This window comes from Oryzias latipes, chromosome 4 (genome assembly GCF_002234675.1).
Source record: "Oryzias latipes chromosome 4, ASM223467v1".
NCBI classification, from domain to species: domain Eukaryota; kingdom Metazoa; phylum Chordata; class Actinopteri; order Beloniformes; family Adrianichthyidae; genus Oryzias; species Oryzias latipes.
The window spans coordinates 11,245,568-11,267,292 of NC_019862.2; the positions used below are offsets into that span (position 1 = coordinate 11,245,568).

Here is a 21,725-nt window from a genome sequence, read left to right on the forward strand (position 1 = left end):
TTGTATTTAGCATTTCTTCAAACTAGGTTTGCAAAAAAGGCGAGAAGGTTATTGCCACTATGAACGAAACAACTAACTTTAAACAAAAAACTTAATGAAACATCTTTGTTCAACCGCTTCATTTTCATCTATCTGCCTACATTTTAAATGTGTAAAACTTTCTTTCTTTGCTGGGAGGTGCCTTCTTATATTAGGCCGTTGTAACTTGAAATACGGTAACAGATTAAATCAACGGGAAACGCGAACCACTGTTTAGCACTATGTCGTTTGTTATGATAGTATTATATCATTTTTTGGGAACATCAACTTATTAAATATTATGGTATTGCTATGTTTTTGACTAACGTTACGAGCCCAATTATGGACATTTGAATGTGACAAAATTAATTCGGCATGATTACAATTAGCGAACGGACACATACCGGAAAAGTGCAGCTATTTGTTGCTTAAATCCCACAGGCAGCCCCAGATTCTTACCGTTCGTATTGTATGTAAACTGTACAAAGCATTTATAATGACGATTAAACCATAGACAATAAGGATTACACAGATAAAAACGGGGTGCTTGATTGCAAACTACATTTCCCATCATGCAACGCGACTGTTAGGTCATAAGTATGTGCCCAGGTTTGTTTTGTGGTGTTGGAAAGTGACGAGAGGCGGTATGTTATGTTTTTTGTAGATAACTAGCTAAGATATTTACCACTAATAGACACAATTAAAAGAAAAACAAAAATTTAAAACAAATGTGACCTTATGTACGATGTTGTAAATGTTATGGATGAATGGAGAGGATTTGTGAAAGTTACAGTACTGAATATCTTCACGTTAGGATTCCAACTTTCCGTCAAGCCAAGTCTGACCATTGTTTTCTTGTTTGTTTATTTTAGATTTGTTTAAAAAAATGTTCATGCCAAGAGCTCTGAAGGTGAAAAGACCTGCCCAGGGACCTGACCCAGGTTTGAGTAAAAAAAACAAGGTCTGTCCAGAGTCCAGTAACTCAAGTAAGTCAGAGGCACATGTGCAACAAGAGGAAGAAAAGAAAACACCCGTTGAAACAGTAAAAGAGGTAGAGGAGCCTGCACATTTGGTAGAAAGACACAAGTCCTCATCAGATGAAGAGGAGGAACCAGTGAAATCCTTCAAAAAGAGCCAGCGATGGCCTGAGCCAGGAGAACCGGTCTGTGTGATGTGTGGTCGCTATGGAGAGTACATATGTGATGCCACTGATAATGACGTTTGCAGTCTTGAGTGCAAAGCCAAACATCTAACGAAGATGGGATTTGGGACCGGGGCGGAAGCATTTACTGGAAAAGACATTAACCTGGATGGAAAGTCTGATCAGCTTAATCCAAAGGGGTTGAAAACTTTGAAAACTGGAGGTGATGCTGGAAAAGAAGAAGTCTTCTATTCCTACAAGGAAGATCGGTTTATATCAGATCTGACAGATGAGCAGGTCCAACGAATAAAACAGGAGCTTGGCATTGATACCCAGGGGGACGATGTCAGGAAACCTATACTTGAATTTGAACATTGTGCTTTTCCTTTGACGCTAAGTAATAACCTGAAAAAGGCTGGTTATGAGGCACCCACGCCGATCCAGATGCAGATGGTGCCAATTGGTCTCACAGGCAGGGATGTGATTGCCAGCGCGGACACTGGATCTGGAAAAACTGTAGCCTTCTTACTGCCTGTAATAGTAAGGGCCATGGAGGTAATGTATATTGATTCAGATTCTTTATTTTGTAATTTGTGCATAGCATCAGGGTTACAACAACAAACCAAAATATGTTGCTTTAAGACATCACAGTAATAGAAGGAGCACATAGAAGGTGAAAACTGGACAGTAAGGCGAATACGATTTAAGTAAAAAGAAGAAAAGATACAAGATATTTGGTGAAAAATGAGATTGTCATGTGTAAGGTAAAAAGAAAAGCAGAACTTATTGCATCTCTGTATTATGTCCTCTATCAAATTTCCGACAGCAATACAATTATGAACAGAAGAGTTCCATTTTTTTAAATAACTAAAATAAACCCCACAAAATGTGGGTTAGAAAAACATTCTTAATGGCTTTATTATATTTGAGACTAGTTTGAGTTTAAACTCTAGTATAAAAAAGTGATACTTTCTCCATCAATGGAAACGTTGCTAAAATGACAGTGGCTCGTTTTGTTATTGTCAGAAAAGTAATACAATTGTTTTCTAGAACTAAATTAGATAACGTGTCAAAAAACGTCTTTACATGGAATCTTGCTAAAATGAAAATGTATTTATTTATTTTCCTTTGGATTTTCAGAAACCAGCTGACGGTGTGTGCAGCCCTGTAGCTCTGATCCTGACCCCCACCAGAGAGCTGGCCATTCAAATCGAAAGGCAGGCCAAGGAGCTTGTGATAGGACTCCCCAACATGAGAACGGCGCTGCTTGTGGGTGGCATGCCCCTCCCCCCACAGCTCCACCGCCTCAAGAGCAGCATCAAAGTACAGCCATCATTTTTGCTTCATTACCCGCTAACAGAGGGTAGCTTCATTTGAATTTGTAATCTTTTTTTTAAATGGATTTCCTTTAGATTGTCATAGCTACACCTGGAAGACTGATTGACATCCTGAAGCAGAAAGTGCTGCAACTTGACAAAGTGAAGGTTGTGGTTGTTGATGAGGTATGGCCTTTTTAAAGGAATGTTGCAGATCTGAGACTTGAAAGGCTTTCAGCGTTAAATGTTATGATTGGAATATAATGGAAATATGTCTTCTAATATCACAAAACTTTTCTTCATACTAAAGCAGTGAATGCGCATGTAGAAAACCTTCTGTTTTGCGGTGCTGTGTAGGTCGACAGCATGTTAAAGATGGGCTTCCAGCACCAGGTCCTTGAGGTTCTGGAGCCAGTCCCTGAGGACCATCAGACTCTGCTGACATCAGCCACCATCCCAACAGGGACGGAGGAGCTAGCTGCTCGCCTGGTCCGAGACCCGGTACGCATCGCTATTGGCGAGAAGAACCAGCCATGTGCCAACATTAAGCAGATCCTGCTTTGGGTGGAAGAACCTTCCAAGAAGAAGAAGCTGTTTGAGATTCTCAATGTAAGTTATACATTTAAATAGGACTTGTCAAGTTTTGGAGAGGTTATTTAACATTTTCCTTACTTTATGCTGTCTTCTGTATCTACTAAGCACATTTTTTTAAAGTGAAAAAGAAAGATTTCAGCATTGGTGTGCACACGTGGCAGCTTTTTTATTTTTTATTTTTTTAATCTATGGTTTGGAAATAGGAATTCCTGAAGTATATTGATTGGTGACCTCGCACACTAATTTTAGACATGTTTTAGGGCCCATCTAGGGGAAGTCTGGGGCTTTAAACTTACTTTAATAACTTCAATAATGACCAGAAAAGTTTCTTAAAGGGCAAACAATGAAAATTGGTTTTAAAATAAATGTGTTCAAAAAGCTGTGACTTTTTTAGGATGTTGTTACAGATATGTTTTTCACATATTACACAGTATTGCTGTTATTAGTCATTAGAAAGTCTAAGGTCACTTCTTAAAAAGGTAGACGCAACAGTATTTGTGGAAAAAACAGAAACATGAAAACAGTAAAAATTAAGAACCTGCATTGTTGCTGTTTGAAGCTGTTTTAATCTGTGTTATTAAAGAGATTAGTATTTCACGTTTTCTGGACTTTCCAGGATAGCAAACTGTACCAGCCCCCTGTAGTGGTGTTTGTTGAATGTAAAGCGGGAGCAGATCTGCTATGTGAGGCGGTCTCCAAGGTGACAGGTCTCACCACCGTGGCGATCCACTCAGACAAGAAGCAGTGGGAACGCAACCGCATTCTCAAGGTAAGTTGGAGCAGCGGTTGACAGGACACGCTGTCATGGTGAATCAATGTCCAGATTTCAATGTTGCTTCTTTATTCATGATTGCTAGAAAACAAAAAAAAATGTTATTGTTATGTCTTGAAATGAAGCTGTTAAAGATGTCCGAAGCAAAAGGGAAGAGTTTGTGGAGCACGTCACTGTTGTAACCAATGACTGGGAAGATGTTTTAATGCAGTTCAATTTTTTAAAACATGCTTTAGAAATGTTCATGAACAGGGTTTGCACAAAACACAAAACAAACACTAAAAAAACAACACAAAGATATATTTAAAACATTGTCTGCATTTATGTTAAAGAAGCAGCGAGGAAGTAAATGTTTATTCATTTAGACATTAAAAAATAGATCTGAAGTAAATTAGCTTTCCAAAATAACTGTAGCAGTAAATTGAGTAATAAATCTGCTGAATTTGAACATTTTTTATCTTCATTATAACATTTTAAAACAATGACATAGTTTGAAGGAATATCTTGAAAATGCTTTCTTAATAAATTACATCCCAGGCAAGAGTTTTATCAAAACATCCTTTGTCCCTGATGAAGACTTTCTCTGTTTCCTCAGGGTCTTCTGGATGGGGAATATGAAGTTGTGATCAGTACAGGTGTTTTAGGCAGAGGGCTGGACCTCGTCAATGTCAGACTGGTTGTGAACTTTGACATGCCCAACACGATGGATGAGTACGTCCACCAGGTTAGTAAAACCGCACAAAACATTGCTTATTTCAATAGCAACTTTGCAATATTTACAATACTCAATAACCCAAGACAAATGACTTATACCATGGTCAGGGTGAATACTCGATTCTGATTGGCTGCAGGGTGTCCCCTAGAAAGTGATAATGGAGACCTAAAGAAGAAGTTCCAGTCAAATGGCTTGAATCTGCTATATTTTTACGTGGTTTATGCCCATCTTTTTGTCTTGCTTGCCTTATTGCTTTGATGTATACAGACTGAATATGCGTTTATAAATAATTTTATTATTAATTAATGAAAGAAAATGTTTGTTTGTTGATACACGTTTAATGATCAGAGTTAATGGTGGATATTTCCTGCCATAAAAGTGATCTAGGAACCAACTTGTGAACTTTGTTTGTTCAAAACTAAATTTTGCTTCATCATCTGGGCAAAAACAAGTAATAAGAGGTGAACTTTCCTTCTGAAGTTATGCTTTGTCACACTTAACGTTGGCGTTTATCATAAAAACCATTTACCTTCGCTGGTTAGTCCTCATACGTACCATGACAACGCGTCAGACCACAAATCGAATAGTCAGCTTCTTGGAAAAAACGTACTAATAATGATAAAAATCAGCTAATAATTTATTTAAAATTCTTTCTTTCGGAAGTGACCATGGTATAAGCAGAATAATTTCCAATAAGGTGTCCATTATCAAAAACATAGGCCTTCATGGAAGCAACTGGTTTACACCTCCACGTCAGATAATGGACACCTGATTGATCACATATCCTCATCCTTTACACATATAATGGTACTTGGGTTTGGAATTTGGTTACTTAGTTAATTTCTATTGTACTTTTTTCTATGTATGTGTTATCTTTTAGCTGATTTTGCCACATCTCTATTTTCTTTCATCCAGGTTGGTCGAGCAGGGAGGCTTGGACACAGGGGAACAGCTATCACCTTTCTCAACAACAACAACAAAAGGCTGTTCTTGGGAGTGGTGAACCGAGTCAAACCCACTGGATCCATTTTGCCTCCTCAGCTTTTAAACTCACCTTACCTCCATGAGCAGCAAAGGAGGGAAAGACAAAAATCCACACTGGGACCTGAGGATACCCTGGTCACCAAGAACAACCTCCTTGACATCATAAAGAAACACCATCGTAGCAAGAAATAGTTGATTCAAGTCAATCCTGCATTTAGGTTGTTTATTTATTATTTACATTTCAGTTGTTTTTTGTTGTTTTTGAAATAATAAAATGATTCAATGTCAAAAATCATTTGGGGTAAAAAAAAAAAAAGAAATAGGACACTGTTTTTCAACAAGTCTTAGGTCATGTTTTGTTATACATTTAAATGTTTTATTATGTTAACTATACAGTTCCATAGTTAAATCCATCTCTCTCTCTCTCTTTCTATATATAAACATAAAAAACAACGATTTGTCAGTGTTGAATCCTGAAAAAAGATGTTATTTGTGCTGCCATCTAGCGTTCGTTTTTATGCTGCAATTGTTAAACGTAACCAATGGGCGTGATGACGTTCCAGAATTCAACCAATCAACGACGAAGGATGTAACCCATTTGAAATTGAAGCGGGCAAAGGCGGAAGCAAGCGAGGTTGGAACAATAGTAAACAAAAGCGGTCGTTTTAGCTAACGTTGTATTCGGGATATATTATACCCACTTTTTAAAAAAAACTTAAGTCCAGATACGTTTTGGAGTAACTTTTTTAGGGAGATTTAGATGGAAACTTTCGTGTATACAGGAAAACAGAATGACCGTTAGCAAGCTAAATAAGGTGAGCGTTTGATTATTTTTATTTTGTTCCTGAGCACAATGTCGTTGTTTAGCGTACAGACGAGGAAGCACACGGCTTATTATGACCACCTGCTGTCGGCGTCAACACCCAGGACTAGTTTGGGAAGAGAGAGGCAGGGTCAGGGTGAGCAACAGGCAACAGACCTGTCTCTAAGCGAGAACTCCAGCTCAGAATCGGTGTGCGCAGACAGGAGGAAGTCGTCTGAAAAGAACCGTCAGGCGACCAGATACTATGTAACCCATGCGCTGTCAAAAAGTGGTAGCAGCCAGCTGACCCCCAACCGAGGGAGACTGACTTTGCAGAGGAGGTCAAGGAGAAAAAGCAGGGCTGAGACGGCAGAGAAAACCATGCTAGAAAGCAGCAAGAACAGCAGCACTCCAGCTCCGGAGAAGAGGCTAACTCTGCAACGCAGGACCAGAACGCCCTCGATGGATAAAACCAGGGTCAGCGTCCGGCAGCCAACACCTAAAGCTCTCAGCGACTCAAACGGGAGGACTCCTGTTCTATTCAGGTCTACCAGCTTGAAAGAAACTGATTCTAAGAGCAACAAGTTGGCAGAAACGTCCAGTCTGAGCTCTGTGCGGAGTAAGACCTCTTTTACCTCTACTGCATCTGAAGACCAGTCTCAGATCTTTAAAACTCCCAACAGAAAGACTCCATTTTCAAAAATTGCTGCCAAAAGAGACGTGTTTGAAAGGCTAGCGTGTAAAGAAGTTCCAAAGGTTGTGGCTGTCAAATCTGCAAGCTTGGAAATGCCCAAACCGAGAGCACAACAACAAGCAGAGTTCACCAAGCCAGATCCTCGGGTCTGCAAGATCTCAGGAGGTCATCTGAAAAGCTGCTCTGTGGCTCAGGAGAAAAAGACCTCCATCTCAGAAAGAAAAGGGGATGTGAGGAGAACATCCACCGCTGCCACCGAGCAGTTAACGCATCCCAGTGAGGCTGTCAGACAGCAGGAATCCTTCAAGATGGAAAACAGTGCTGTCACTGTGGCCGTGCGGATCCGCCCCTTCAGTCCCAGGTTTGTGATGCAATCTTTACCCTCAAAACCATACATTCAAGGGTTGCATGCTATACGTTAAACATTTAAGTTGCAATGTCTAACCGTTTCTGCTCTGGTTTGTAGGGAGAAGGCCGAGAAGGCATTGCAGGTCATCTTCACAAGTGGCCAGGATACTCTTGTCCAGCATCCTCACTCCAAACAGAGCTTTTCTTTCACATACGACTTCTCTTTCTGCTCAGTGGACGACAGCAATCCTGCGTTTGCCAGCCAACAGACGGTGTATGAAACTCTGGCTAAACCTCTGCTCCTCAGGGCCTTTGAAGGATTTAACACCTGCCTTTTTGCCTACGGTCAGACTGGTTCTGGCAAATCATATACGTACGTTTTGCCCCACTCGCACTGTAAAATCGCCCTGTTTTTTCTTCCAGCCCGCAATGCCAAACTTTGTGTTTTTTTTTGTTTTTTTTTTACAGCATGATGGGCTTTGAGGGGGAGGCCGGAGTTACACCTCGATTTTGTCAAGACCTTTTTTCTAAATTGGCGTCCTTGGAAAATGTAGAGGTAATTATGTCATATTATGCAAAGTCATTGGAAACATCTCTGTCTTGAGTTTTGTTTAGGTTTGCATCGTTTTCCTAGAAAACACTTGAACCAGAAAGACTTTGACTTCTCCTGATTGGTTCACTTCCTACATGCAGAGTTTTCACTTTTTTTGTTTGTTATTCTTGAAGGTGAAATATCATGTAGAGATGAGTTACTTTGAAGTATATAATGAAAAAATCCATGACCTGTTGGTGACCAGGGATGAACCGACTCAGAGGAGGATGCCTGTGAGTAGTGCGACTGAAATACTAAAAATGCAACTCTGCTTTTCTTCCATCTACACATTATTTCAAAGAATGATTGCATGTTTTCTGTTAACATATAATTTAGCATTTAGTAGAACTGACAAAAAACTGTTGACGTTTCTTATGCCCTTTCTTTTCTGATAAATGAATTTAGCCTGTTATTTATTTATTTGTTTTTCCATTTAACGTTTATTTACCCAGAAAATGTCCTATTGAGGTTAAGAAACCCTTTTTTTAAGGGAGTCCTGGCTAGGAGGAAACAATAAATCACATTTACAATAAAAATCTAAACTTAGACAAGAAAAAAAAAACTAAAAATGAATCTTTCTTTATTGGACTTCATAGCTCCGGGTGAGGGAGCATCCAGTTCACGGCCCTTATGTTGCTGATCTCTCCGCGTAAGAAAATCATTTTTCTGTTCCTGCAAAATCACTTTTTACAGTCAAAAGAGACTAATAGAAGCACTACGTTTGTGGAATTGCTCATTTGAATATTTCCTCCTCAGGAATGTGGTGAGCTCTTTTGGTGACATCAAGGTAGGCTGTGACTAGTTTTTGCTATTAAGTTCAAGTTGTCATTGAGACTAATTTACAATCTGCTGGAATCTTTTTTAGGGCTGGTTGGAGTTGGGTAACAAGCAAAGAGCTACAGCAGCTACAGGCATGAATGACAAGAGCTCTAGATCTCACTCTGTCTTCACATTGGTTATGACCCAGACCAAGGTGTGATCCCGTTGCTTTTCATCCATTGACATTTGCTCTAGATTTTTATTTTTTAAGCCATGTTTCTTCGTGTGTTTCAGACTGAGAGTGTGGAGGGAGAGGAGCACGACCACAGCATCACCAGCAGGATCAACTTGGTTGATCTGGCGGGCAGCGAGCGTTGTAACTCGGCTCAGACTAGTGGAGACAGACTGCGGGTATGTTGCTGAGAGCTCTCTGTTTACACACCCAGTAGCTCACAGCCCCTCACACCCCCAACCTAACATTAGCGGTTCTACTAAAATGGCGAGCTATTGGAGCGATCCAGCTGAATAGTTTTGAGCCGGATTCCAGCTAAGACTTGAAAAGCAAAGACGAACATGGATCTGTTTTTCTCCAAGTGGATGCATCAGAATGGAGCGGAGCAGAGAACCTTTGGCTCACACACCGCAACTTCTACATCACAAATATGATCTTTTTCAATGATTTGGATTAAGAAATGCTCAGAAATGCAATTTTGAGCTGAATCTTCTTTTTATATTTATATATATCCTCGTAAAAAAATGCCAAAAGAACAGGTTAAAAACAACAAAAACAAATTTTTCCTCGGAGTGGGTCTTGAAGTTTGTTTTGCAGAATGAATTTCTGGGTACGAAGAACATTGTAAAGATAATTTATAAGAATTTCAGCAACGCAAAGGTGCTTTAAAATCGGTTTTCTGTCTTTTAGGAAGGAGCTAGCATCAACAAATCGCTGTTGACACTGGGAAAGGTCATCTCGGCTTTATCTGAGCAGATGCTGACCAGGAAAAAGGTCTTCATACCATACAGAGAGTCTGTCCTTACATGGTAAGATAAAGTAGACCTTACATAAACATTCTGGAGATCCCCCACTAATGTTTTTTAATAGCTTTAGGGCTAAACAAAACAACTTAATGCAATGAATATTTAGTTTTTTGTTTCTCCTCCCAAAAAAGTAGTTTAATAGATATTAAATATATCTTGAAGAAACAGATTAATGGCAACATCCAAAGACATTTTTTCATGAAAATATTAGATTCCAATGTTTCCTTCTTTAGGCTGTTAAAAGAAAGCCTCGGTGGAAACTCGAAGACAGCGATGATTGCTACGCTGAGCCCAGCTGGCAGTAATGTAGAGGAGAGTCTGAGTACGCTGCGATACGCCAAGCAAGCTCGCACCATCATCAACGTAGCCAAAGTCAATGAGGACACCAGTGCCAAACTCATCAGAGGTAGGACTGCATCATTCAAAACTTTCCTATTCACATTATGGAAAAAAACAACCGTTTTATAAAGAAAACCAAGCGTTCTGTGAATATGTTTAGTTAAAATGTGTTTTGACAAAAGCTTAGTCATTCTGGGGCTTTTTTATTTTTTTTTATAATTATCTATCTTAATTCTAACAAAATTCAAAACATTACAGTTTTTTTGTTGGCTACCAGAAGTTTGGCTTTAAGGATTTTATTTATTTATTTATTTATTTATTTTAAATATTATTCTTATTTTATGTTTTGGTCCATTCAGCTTTCAATTTGCGGATTTAGCATGAAGAAAATTTATTCCTTTGATGGTGCTCATTTTCTTTTATTCATTATACGTAATCGCATCTTTATAGCTGTTAATGTATGAACAGATTTATTCCAGTCTAAATGTAAAGGTATTACAGTGTTTAATTTAGGAATGTGCTGCTGTTTAACATTTTAGCACTAGGGGGAGCTCTTGTCCTGGATTTCTTTTAGCTTTCAGTAAAGATTCAGCTTTTAAACCAGGACACTTTAAATTTAGTTTATTATACTAACAAGAAATTGGTGCTTTTTACTGACAAAAAAACAAATATTTCAGTTAAAAACCATTTGAGGGGACCTCTTTTCAAAATGTCTGTAGATTTTATAATTTTCTGTTGGTTTTGCATAAACCTACTCCTATCATGTTTTGGGCTGAATGAGTTTGAACAAAATGTTTTTTATTTTGTTTGTTTTTTTTTTTGTGTTTTTTTTTTGTACTTTTCAGAGCTGAAGGCTGAGGTGGAGAAACTCCGAGCAGCCCAGACGAGCTCCAAAGGAGTTGAACCTGAAAGGGCCAGACTGTTCCAGCAGGAGATAGCCACGCTGAAGAACAAACTCTGTCAGCAAGAGAGAGAAATGGCAGAGGCCAATCGGTCTGATTCTCTTCCTCAAATTTTATAATTATTTGATTTAAAAAAAAAAAAGTTTATAAGAATTTAAATTTGGTTGATTATGTTTAAATTCTTAGCTGATCACAACAACATTTTGCATATAAGTTATTTTGGTTGCAATTTACCTTTTTTGCAGGGCATGGAGAAAGAAATTTGAGGAGGCGGAAACTCGAAAAAGGGAAGAAACAAAAGAGTTGCAGGTATTTCTTTATGGCCTTTTATCTAATTTCTATAGATTGTTTTATAAAAAATTGTTTGTTAAAAGTAACTACCGTACTGCAATGAGGAAAACATTGACATGCTTTGTTTAACATGCTTAAATTAAACAGCATGAGGAAGAATAGTTTCTGCTAAAGGAGCTGTGATTACAGTAGAATCATGTTGAATGTGTCCAATCAGAAAGCAGGCGTGACTTTCAAAGTGGACAACCGTCTTCCCAACCTGGTGAACCTGAATGAGGATCCTCAGCTGTCCGAAATGCTTCTGTACATGATTAAAGAGGGACAAACCACAGTGGGCAAACTCAGACCGGACTCCAGCCATGATATTCAGCTCACTGGAACCCTCATCGCTGACCAACACTGGTAATAATCTCATACAATTCATATAATATTTTATATTTTTCATATTTTGTAATATTGTGGCAAGTTGTTAACTAAGAAATTATGATGCAGTATTGGGTCCACCATAAAAGAAGAAAAATCTTAAAGTATGAAAATAAAGTCATAGAATTGAGAGAAAAGTAAACATTTCATGAGAATGAATTCCTGCAATTAGGAAAAAAGACTTATAAGGATAAAGTTGTTCATTTATGCTTAAAAAAGTTGTAATTTTACAAAAAAAAATCAGTCTTTTTCAAAAATAAAACATTACATTTAGATTTTAAAAGGTCTCAACAAAGATAGATAAACATTACCAATTTAATTTAGGCAATTCAGAGAAACCGGATGGACATCGCACTGCTCAAAAATCTTGCTGAATCTCCTTAACTTTTCTTTTTGGAAATGTACAACTTTATTTTCATAAATTTGTAACTTCATTTTTGAAAAAGCATAAAGTTTCCCTTGTGAAATTATGAATTTTTAGATAATAAATTTACAAATTGTTCTCAGAAAATGTTGACTTTTTCCCCTCATAATTTTACAACTTTATTTTTGTATGATTTGAACTTTTTCTCGTAATTTTATGACTTTATATTCCTGCAATTGTGCATTAATTTTTATGGTGTCCCTATTTCTCCATTGTAAGAAAACATTTAAATATCCATTACTAAATTGTTAAAAAATATGAACATTTCTTTTAGTTACAGAAAGTTTTAACCAATGTAACTGACATTTTGGCTTCAAGTTTAAACTTATTTTTTCAGTGTAAAGCAGAAATGTACTATAGATCTCTGATTACACTATTGATATTTTTCTAATGATTTTTTTTCCCAGTATTATATCCAACATACACAACACTGTCAGCATCACTCCCATGAAGAATGCAAAGACCTTTGTTAATGGGAATCTCATAACGGAATCAACTGTACTACACCATGTGAGTTGAAAGAACTGCGTTCTCCTTTGTAGTTCAAACTCATCAGCATGAGTTAAAGCATTGTGAGACGATTATTCATCCTTCATCTTTGATGCTCTTTCCATCAGGGTGACAGGGTCATTCTGGGTGGGGACCATTACTTCCGCTTTAACCATCCAGCAGAAGTGCAGTCTGGCAAGCGGGTATCATGTTGGACCGATGCAGGGGATGGTCATAAAGATTTTGAATTTGCCAAAAATGAGCTCCTAGCTGCCCAAAGGGCAAAGTAAGTCCTAGATATATTTGAAATGATTATTATTGGTTATACTACTTCAAAATTGCTACATTTTAATGTTTTCTGTTCACAACTACTGGTAGACATCCACATTTTAAAGTAGTTTGCTGTGAAGTATTTTGTTTTGTTTGTTTTAGGCTTGAGGCTGAAATCGAAGAAGCTCATTTAAAAGCAAAGGAGGAGATGATTCAAGGGATCCAAATGGCAAAAGAGGTAGCTCAGAAAGAGCTGTTTAACCAGAAAGCTCTTTATGAGGAGAGGATTCAGGCCCTGGAGAAAGAGCTGGTAAACTTGGCTAATACCCCTGCCTACTACTTCTGTTTATTCAAAGAAACCAATTGATATCTGTCACATAATGTATTTCTTAATTTGCAGTTGCTAGTTGTTTATTTGCATTTACAATGGGTAAAAAGGAAAACTAATAGTGTATTTTTATTAAAAAATCTGTTTGAAGACCAGGACTTAGTTTAGAAAGTCTAAAATATTTTTTTCATTCCTGTAGAATGAAGAAATTGAGAGAAAGCAGCAGGAACAGTTGGATCAGAAGAGAGTGGCCAATGAGATGGCAAAGCTGAAGATGGCCAAGCTGGAGCTGGAGCATGAGGTGGACACACAGAAGAAACGGCTTCGTCTTCATATGGAAGCCCAGGTCAGCATGCCCAAACGTGCCTTTTTTTTCCATTTTGGAAGCGTTCTGATGTTTTGTTTTGTTTTTTTATCCCTTTATTGTTTTTGTCTCAAATAAGTTTAAGAAAGGCTTGACATGTTAGAGCTTACATGTAAGACAAATACTAAGTCCTGAGGAGGATTTTTTTTTTTAACTGTTTACATTCACTGTAGGCTATGGAAGAACAAAGAGTATGTCAAGCTAAGATAGTTGAAGCCCTGGAGGCGGAGAAGAAAAAGATCAGCAAAGAGCTGGAAGAAATGCAGAACAGAAGAGCTCAAAGAGAAAACCGACCTCCCCGAAATGGTGATCATTTTCTTTCAATTTTTTTCTTTTTTCAAAACTGGTTGTTAGCTTTTCTTATCCGCTTTTAAGCATCTTTAAGTGTTTATACTTTATTTTGTCTCCTTATGAGACCCAGGCTAACAGGTGTTACCACAAAGCTCATTAATAGCAAACAAGTCTGATTCACAGTTTGTTTCTCATCTGAGTCACAGAGTTTGACTAATTTACTGTCCTTTTAAATGGATGTACTTTATTTGGGTGATGAATACTTAAAATATAATATGAAGGTCTACAAAAGCAAATGGTATTTGTGACAAATGTTGGGTGGAAAGATTGTTAATGGTTCCTTTCTGTGCTGCAGCCCCCCCACCATGGGATTCTATGAAGCTGTCCTTGATGATCGAAGAAGCCAATAAAATTAGTGCTAAACTGAAGAAACACACTGTCTTCAGCAGGTAGGAAAGATGAGATTTGATGCATTTCATATCTGGTCTTTTACTACACATGTTGGTTGGCAACAAAATAATGAACTAAAATATGATACTAAAAATTTCCTGCATTTTTTGGCTTCTCTCATAACTAATCTCTAACATGCTCCATAACATATCAGCCACTTGTTGCAAACCAATACTTGGTGAGCTTTGAAATCAGGCGTAAATCTTTTTTTTGGGTTTGTTTTAGGCATGAAAGCTCTGCCAATGAGAGCACGCAGCAAGGCAGTCTCCATGTTCGGGTTCAAAACACAAAACTGGGAATCTCCACTTTCTGGAGCCTAGACAAGTTCCAGAATAACATGGCTGCCATGAGGGAACTCGAACAGGTCTGACTAATCACATCTCACCTTTCAGAAATGTTGCTCACACAATCTGACCACTCTGAAAATGTTAACTAAAGTTAATGAGGTGAAACACAATAAAATTGTTCCTTTTTTTGGGTTGTATGTATTGGTTTGTCTTTAGAATTTATCTATATTAAAAATATGATCTATAGAACAGTTGCTGGATGTCATGTTTATTATTTTAACTTAAAATATTTTTATATTGTAAAATAGACAATTTTAAATATTTTCTGTATAAATGCAAACATTTCTACCCCTCAGAGCCACAGGATGCATACAGTGCATCAGTTTTCAGCATTGTAATAACATTAACTTCATTATTTAATTTGACCTGATTTCTAGAGAATTCCTGATTTCTATTGACCTGAACCTGTAAAGCTTTTTACTTCTCCTATTGCAGATTCAGAACCGTCCTTTAGCTCATCGTTGCTACTTATTTCCCAGATATTAGAATTAGTTTACTGTCTGCTATGTGTGGTTTGATGCCTGATGGTGGGAAGCTGTTTCTCTTTAACGTCCAGTTCTCATTAACCCAAGTAAATGAAACATGGCATGATGGGAGTTTTTTGTTGTTGTTTTTTTGCTTCTTGCAGGGGGATTCCACCTCTAAAGATGACAATGTGTTTTACGACCCGAACGATGAGTGGGAGCAGGATATATCCACCTCCTCTGCCTCAACATCCTCCTTTTCTCGCCGAAGGTAATTTTTTTCTCTCTTAATTTCAGCCTCTCCTTTAGCAGAGTTCAATGTTTACATGCATTTTCTGTGGGGAACCAAAACTCTGAAACGAAAAGTTTTTTTTCTTCCAGTTTTTGTGTCCTAAACTTGCTGCTGTAGAACTTTTTATATCTTTCTTTCTTTCTTCTGTTGTCCAGAAGATTGAGGTAAATCCTAATTTGTCATTTTACGGTCCATAGTTATGATTATCTGACATGACTTATTAAGAAAAAAGGAAATTATGCTAAATCTGATGACTGTAATTACAGTTTTGTGTAGTTTTTTAGTAAAATAAATGACCACATGTCTAAATGAAATGTTGTGCTACTAAGTTAATAAAAGAACAAACGTGTTTGGCTGGACTTCAGGAGCAGGAGTCTACTGAAGAGCAAAAGAATCTCAGGACGTCTCTATGAAATTCGAGTCCATCCAATTCAGAGCCTCCACACCAGTTCCTGTCAAACAGCAGGTATGCCACTCACCCAAATGAAAGGAAGTATCTACACTGTGAACAAGCATTAAGGGCAAATCTCATTTTTTCACTAATTGTCTTTATAAATGTTATCGAGGATCTAAGTATTTGTGTTATTACTGTTGAATAAACATCACTGATCTTGGCTTTTTTTATGCCTTATGCTCTAGTATGTTTCATAAGGCTGCTTTGTGCATTTTTACCTTCCTGAAATCAGGGCTGATGGGCATCTCGACACCTCCGACCGTCCAACAGTCCGGCAACAGAGACACTGCCATTCCAGGCATCTGCAAGGAGCTGATTGGCCAGTCAGTGTCCCGTTTGCGCAACAGTAGTGGGACAGAAGAGAGCCTGGCAGATAGACTGATCTCAGATTTGAGTCTGATTTACAAGACAGTCCAGACCATATCTGATCTATACAACGGCCTGGATGACGACAGTCAGGACAATGGTAAGTTTCAAAAACAAAAAAGAACAGCCTATTTTTTGACAGTGTGGTTTGATGTTATAGTTATTATTGCTGTTTTGTTTTTGTTGTTTTATTTTTTTTGCAGTGTTCGTTTGTAACTTGGCAGCTCAGACTGAGCTGTGCAAGGCAACCATCGCCATGGAAAGTGCCGTTTTTGTTACAATGCAATGGCTGGCCGGTGTTAAACCCTTCTCTGGCCCGCTCTACATTGCTGCCGAAGAGCTTAAAAGCCAAGTTAAAAAAATTGCGGGATTTTTCCAAATGCTTATTCAGGTAACCAAAAAAAAAAAAAAAAACAGAATACAAGATCTGTAATGTGAGATGTCTCCTTGATTCTGAATCCATGTAAAAGTCAAAAAGAGTGAGAAATCTAAAATGCGGAAATGGTTTCCAATTTAGAGTAGTTTAAAAATGGGGCAGCTTATCAAAATGCATAGCTTTGATTGACAGGTCTTAGCTCTAAGCTGTTTTAGGTCTATCTGCAGAAATGGCAAAGCGCGGGGAATTCTCAACCTTGAGCCCCACACAGAACATGAATATATGGAAAAAAAAATCTAAATTCCTTATATCTCTTAGCATCTAAACAGACAATTTTCTTCCTTCTCAATCTCGAATTTTAATATTTTCCAGCATTTTAATTTATTTACTGACCTGTCAGAGTTTGTCAACTGCTCCTTTGGCTTGTTTACATTGATTCGCTATCAAATCAAGCACAATTTTCCACGTTTTTTTATTCCAACTCAACACGCTTCAATCTCCCACCTCCTCTTTCTGGGCAGGGTTGTGAATCTGAGATCACGTCAATGGTGGTGGAGGCCCAGAGAAAGAGCAGCAAATGCATGGATGCTGCCTTGCTGGCATTAGGCCAGTTTGCAGTAGTGACAGGAATGCCGATGAGCATCACGAGGCTGGACGCTCGAGCCACAGACAAGGTAATTCCACCAACAACCCAGCAGCAGCAGCAGCTTCTATCTCTGTTTACCCCAGTGCTTCTCAAATAGTGGGGCACGCCACCGATGCGATGCCAGGAGGGCGCGCAGTAGTAGCGGTTTTAGGCAAAGGTAATAAGGGCAATACCCCGGGCCACAAATTTAACGTGGAGGCGGTGGCGGCAGCGGCTCAGTGCCACTATTGGTTTTGTATTATCTGTTCTATGACAGAGTTTGTAACAGCCTGAAACTGTGAACTGCCGTCCCTGCACCTGCTCCCGTCTCCTGACACACGCGGCTGGCGTGTGTGAGAACGAAAGGGGAGGGGTAGTGGGCTCAGGTTGCAAAGGTGGAACGCGTTTCTTACACTAAGCCTCCAGTAGGGATGGGTATCGTTAAGGTTTTAACGGTACTACTACTCTTATTGATGCTGCTTATCGATCTAGTATTTTAAGGATACTCTTATCAATACTTTTTGAGGGCGAAAAATAAATAAATAAATAACAAATTAAGAACATAGTGTTTTTTTTCTTCATTATGCAACATTGTTTTTTTAACAAAACATTTTACTTTACGTTTTTCCAACTTGAAAAGTAAAATACATGAAAAAATAAGTTATTTAAAGAAAAATAAACAGCAATGTTTTGACATATTGTTGTCATGATGTAAATATAAAACAAATTAAATAAATGTTAGAGTTCATAAGATCATCCCAGAGAGAGTCTCTGCTTCAACTCCCGCAGTGAAAGCTGCGTCTTAATCTGACGCCCGTGTTTTCATCTCTTTGACAGAGTTTGAAGCCAAAGCCCCTCCCCCGCCTCTCCAACTGCTTTTCCTCTCTACCTGTTCACATCCTCTGCAGCTGAGAGTTGTGTTCCCCGCGCTCCTCAGTGTGTTCTACACGGAGAGTGCAAAATACGGTCATCATAGCAGCAGCTTGACACGATAGTCGGGGTGCTCCAGCGCAGATTTAATTAATTTTACGCGCGCGCCGCGTGCTGTCTGAACAACAACCCCGTCCCCCCCCTTTCACACAAATAGCCAGACGACTTCTCCTTTTCAGCGACAATTGTGAAATTAATATCATTAATTAACAGAAAATTGACTGACTTGGTGGGTTAATTATGGCAGATAATGTTTATATCTCACACAAAAAATTGCGACTTCTCCAGTACATTTAGCAGAACCGTTGAGGTCAGATCATAACGATACTGCGGTCTTGAAGAATGTTGATCCGGAATGTTGCTCGGTACCCATCCCTAGCCTCTGTTGAAATGTTAAGACTTAAATTGAATAAATTTAGCCATCATAAAATACAGATGTGACTTAATATGATATATTAAGTTTTATTTTCACTAGTGAATAAAAATAAATTCTCACAAAATTAAGAATGACAAAATCTTTGCCTTCTTTTGGAACGTGTCAAGTTTCTGGGGTTGTTTTTGATTTAAGTTGCACAATGATTTCTCTGTTGTGCTGACAAAAATGGTCATTTTGTTTAGAACTTCTGTAACGGGTCATGTTGAAAGTGTCAATCAAATAAAAAAAATTCTGCTTGATTTTGTATTTTTTTCAGGAATCTGTGGTAACTTGTCTGCTTAAGGGAAGCAGGAATGGCATCCAGTCTCTGTTGGAGGAGGGTTTGACAATCACCAAGGAAATGTTAAGAGAGGCTCAGCTGGTTTATCCCAAAAACCTGGTAAAAAATAAATACTTCTATTGTACAATTAATAATAAAACATTTGCAAATGATATCAATAATTTTTCTCTCATGTTGCTGACATTTGCAACAATCTTCTCTTTTTGTTTAGGTCCTGCAGACTCTAAAATCCAAAACTCTAGATTTAGCTTGTGCCCTGCAGAACTACTTACATTGTCATATTAAGGTAAGTCTCAAAAGTCCAAAACAAACATAATTAATTAATAAAAACTAAATTTAGATTAGTATCCTTTTGACCTTTTTTTCCATCTTGTAAGATTTAATGTGTGACAGGCCTCCTTACAGATTCCTTAATGTTTTTACTTATCTGGCTGCCTTGTCTGTAGCACTGCCTTATAATGTTAAGTAATAGTTAAATGAATGGTTAAACATTTTATTTTACCAAACAAAACAGTTTGTGTGGAAAAAACATCCGGTCAGTTACAAGAGAACTCGTTCACTCGTTGAATGAACAAGAACAAAGATTCAGGATTTGGACCAAAGCCAACTTGTTTTTGGCAAAGTTGGAAAATGTTTTAGTCCTGACACAGCATTAATTGTAGCTGATTATATATACTGTCAATAATGCCACTTTGCCTGATTTGCTCCTTGAAAGCTAAATGCAGAACAAGTGTGTCTCCTATGCTGTCGTCTCTAGATGAATGAGTAAACTCAAGTAACATTCACGTCTTGCTTGCTGTTATCTTCTACCGATCCTCTTAATTTACCCAACATGGTCTTTAGTGGGAAATGGCTCTTGTTACACAAACTATGCTTATATCTAAGAGCTGCACAGCGGTTTAATCATCAAATGTTGATGAATTTGATTCTTTAGTAATTTTTTTGCCCCACTCCAAACTATCTATTCTGTTTGACTATTGGTATCCTCCCATGTATTTTTGTACAATGCTAAAACATTCTATTATATTTCCCTCAATATATTCTTTATTCTTTTTTTCAACAGGAGAGAGGTTCCGATCAAGAGGATGTGAGGGAAGAGGAGTCCTCTGCTGCTCATTTGCAGAAGCTTTGCACCACATCAGCTAAACTCTTCCAGCTCAACCAGGCTATCCAAAAGCTGCATTCCCATCTATCAGCGGTCCTACAAGGTCATTTATTTTAATGTGCACTTTGCACCAATTATTTTCGAAAGTCAACACAAAAAAAAAACATGCCTAAAATTTAAAGCTTCTCCAGCTACAGTTTAGTAATAAGTTACTATTTGTGAATATTTGAGTTATGCTTGACTTCTGAAGCCCCATTCTTTGCTCTGGAGTGTATTCATAATTCTTCCATTTCATATCCAGGTACAGACAAAGATTCTGACCCCAACATCTTCAGAGAGCTCATCCCTTCTGTTACAGCTGTTGATGAGCTGGTCACTGGCTTGTCCGAGGAGGAAGACTCGCCCAGAACCCACAAACCTCCTTGTCCCAACATCACAATATCAGCACGAGATGAGCTCCGCTCTGCCTTACACTCCTTGTCTTCTGCTCCTTTGAGTCTCCTTGGAGCAGGAGAGAGCAGAAGTTCAGTAGATTCTAAAAGGAGTACAGGTAATGTTACCAAAGAAAAAGCGGATACTCGCTCTACTGTTAAAAAGCAAATTGTTAGTAAGGTTGTGTACACTCTTGCTCAGGATGTGTCCTGTAGTGGAAGCCCACACTGGGTGTGATTCTGTATTTGAGTTGTTTTAATACATTTTATTTTTAGAGATCTTATATACTCGGATAAGAACAATTGCTAGACTTTGGGAATAATCTTGTATCACATGCATTAAGTAATTGAAATGCACCTCCATGGAGCACTCGTAAATGTATTTAGTTACACTGCTAACTTTGTAAGCTGTTTGGTAAAAACACATCAATATTTATAATCAGTTAAAATATATATTTAGCAAAAGAGCATAAGCCAGACCCCCACTTACCAGTTTGACTAATTACAGTAATTTGTGGTTATGGAAATTGTACAATGAGTTGATTCAGACCATCACTGCTGTTTTCTTTATTTATTTTAAAGCATTTTTTCATTTATTTCTGTTAGTTTCCACAAATCTTTCAAAATGAGGTAGCACAAGTGCTTTATTTTGTTCAAATAGTTTAGAGTTCCATTTTGCAGCGGTACATGGTTTAGATTTTCCCTCAGATATTTGGTTCTTTTGCTCATCTAAAAAAATTCTTATGAGAAAATGCTGGGTCGCTGTAGAAACTTGCAATGTGTAGATGCCATTTTTAATCTTATTTATGTAACGAAAATGAAGCAGTTTTTGTGCCCCATTGGTGGACTTTTCTTCTCTTGATGCTTTTTTTAATGTCAATAAATACAATAAAATATTGTCAAAAATACAACTCTTTTGATGTAACTCAGTCTGGAAATGTTGCATAAAGGAAATGCTGTCCTTTTATTTGACAAAGCTGTCAGGTGTGTAAGGGTCAAATACCTTAGACAGTGATTCGTGGCATTTGTGTAAAAATGTTCTAAATCTTTGACATTAGGAAATCTTAATTCCTTCAAGTTAGGAAAATACAGGTATGCTGTAATTTCTGCGATAGGGAGGTTGCAACTTGTAAAGGTATAAACATTAATGTTCTCTTTTTTTGGTACATATTTGTAAGGGCTGTGCATTATTTGATCTACTATTGTAAATCATTAAATCAAGTTTTTCCTCAAACTGGGTGAGAAAACTCTTTCTGTATTTTTTTTCTTTTATTT

General features: G+C 37.9%; 2 protein-coding genes across 2 annotated transcripts; both read left to right on the plus strand.

Moving 5' to 3' along the window:
* The first annotated feature begins 374 nt into the window (after positions 1 to 374).
* On the plus strand, positions 375 to 5,996 carry ddx59 (DEAD-box helicase 59). Its single transcript, XM_004067949.4, has 8 exons — positions 375 to 662; positions 891 to 1,714; positions 2,300 to 2,482; positions 2,572 to 2,661; positions 2,833 to 3,084; positions 3,686 to 3,838; positions 4,437 to 4,565; positions 5,472 to 5,996. Exons 2-8 carry the CDS (start codon positions 905 to 907, stop codon positions 5,730 to 5,732), a joined length of 1,878 nt encoding a protein of 625 aa, XP_004067997.1. The 5' UTR covers positions 375 to 662; positions 891 to 904; the 3' UTR covers positions 5,733 to 5,996.
* Positions 5,997 to 6,074: 78 nt separating this feature from the next.
* On the plus strand, positions 6,075 to 21,679 carry kif14 (kinesin family member 14). Its single transcript, XM_023954200.1, has 29 exons — positions 6,075 to 7,397; positions 7,503 to 7,757; positions 7,853 to 7,940; positions 8,111 to 8,209; positions 8,573 to 8,625; positions 8,733 to 8,763; positions 8,842 to 8,949; positions 9,030 to 9,146; positions 9,658 to 9,776; positions 10,007 to 10,179; positions 10,958 to 11,105; positions 11,260 to 11,323; positions 11,523 to 11,707; positions 12,560 to 12,662; positions 12,770 to 12,927; positions 13,074 to 13,221; positions 13,439 to 13,585; positions 13,777 to 13,909; positions 14,250 to 14,343; positions 14,570 to 14,708; positions 15,320 to 15,426; positions 15,813 to 15,913; positions 16,134 to 16,367; positions 16,471 to 16,658; positions 17,165 to 17,317; positions 18,891 to 19,013; positions 19,126 to 19,200; positions 19,978 to 20,122; positions 20,321 to 21,679. The coding sequence occupies exons 1-29, from the start codon at positions 6,394 to 6,396 to the stop codon at positions 20,686 to 20,688; spliced, it is 4,860 nt and encodes a 1,619-aa protein (XP_023809968.1). The 5' UTR covers positions 6,075 to 6,393; the 3' UTR covers positions 20,689 to 21,679.
* The last annotated feature ends 46 nt before the right edge of the window (positions 21,680 to 21,725 follow it).

Coding starts and splice junctions, on each gene's coding strand:
- ddx59 (XM_004067949.4), top strand. CDS start 905: ATGTTCATGCCAAGAGCTCTGAAGGTGAAAAGACCTGCCCAGGGACCT. Junction 1,715..2,299: donor TAATAGTAAGGGCCATGGAG/GTAATGTATATT, acceptor TTGGATTTTCAG/AAACCAGCTGACGGTGTGTG. Junction 4,566..5,471: donor TGGATGAGTACGTCCACCAG/GTTAGTAAAACC, acceptor TCTTTCATCCAG/GTTGGTCGAGCAGGGAGGCT.
- kif14 (XM_023954200.1), top strand. CDS start 6,394: ATGTCGTTGTTTAGCGTACAGACGAGGAAGCACACGGCTTATTATGAC. Junction 8,764..8,841: donor GCTCTTTTGGTGACATCAAG/GTAGGCTGTGAC, acceptor AATCTTTTTTAG/GGCTGGTTGGAGTTGGGTAA. Junction 16,368..16,470: donor TGACGACAGTCAGGACAATG/GTAAGTTTCAAA, acceptor TTTTTTTTGCAG/TGTTCGTTTGTAACTTGGCA.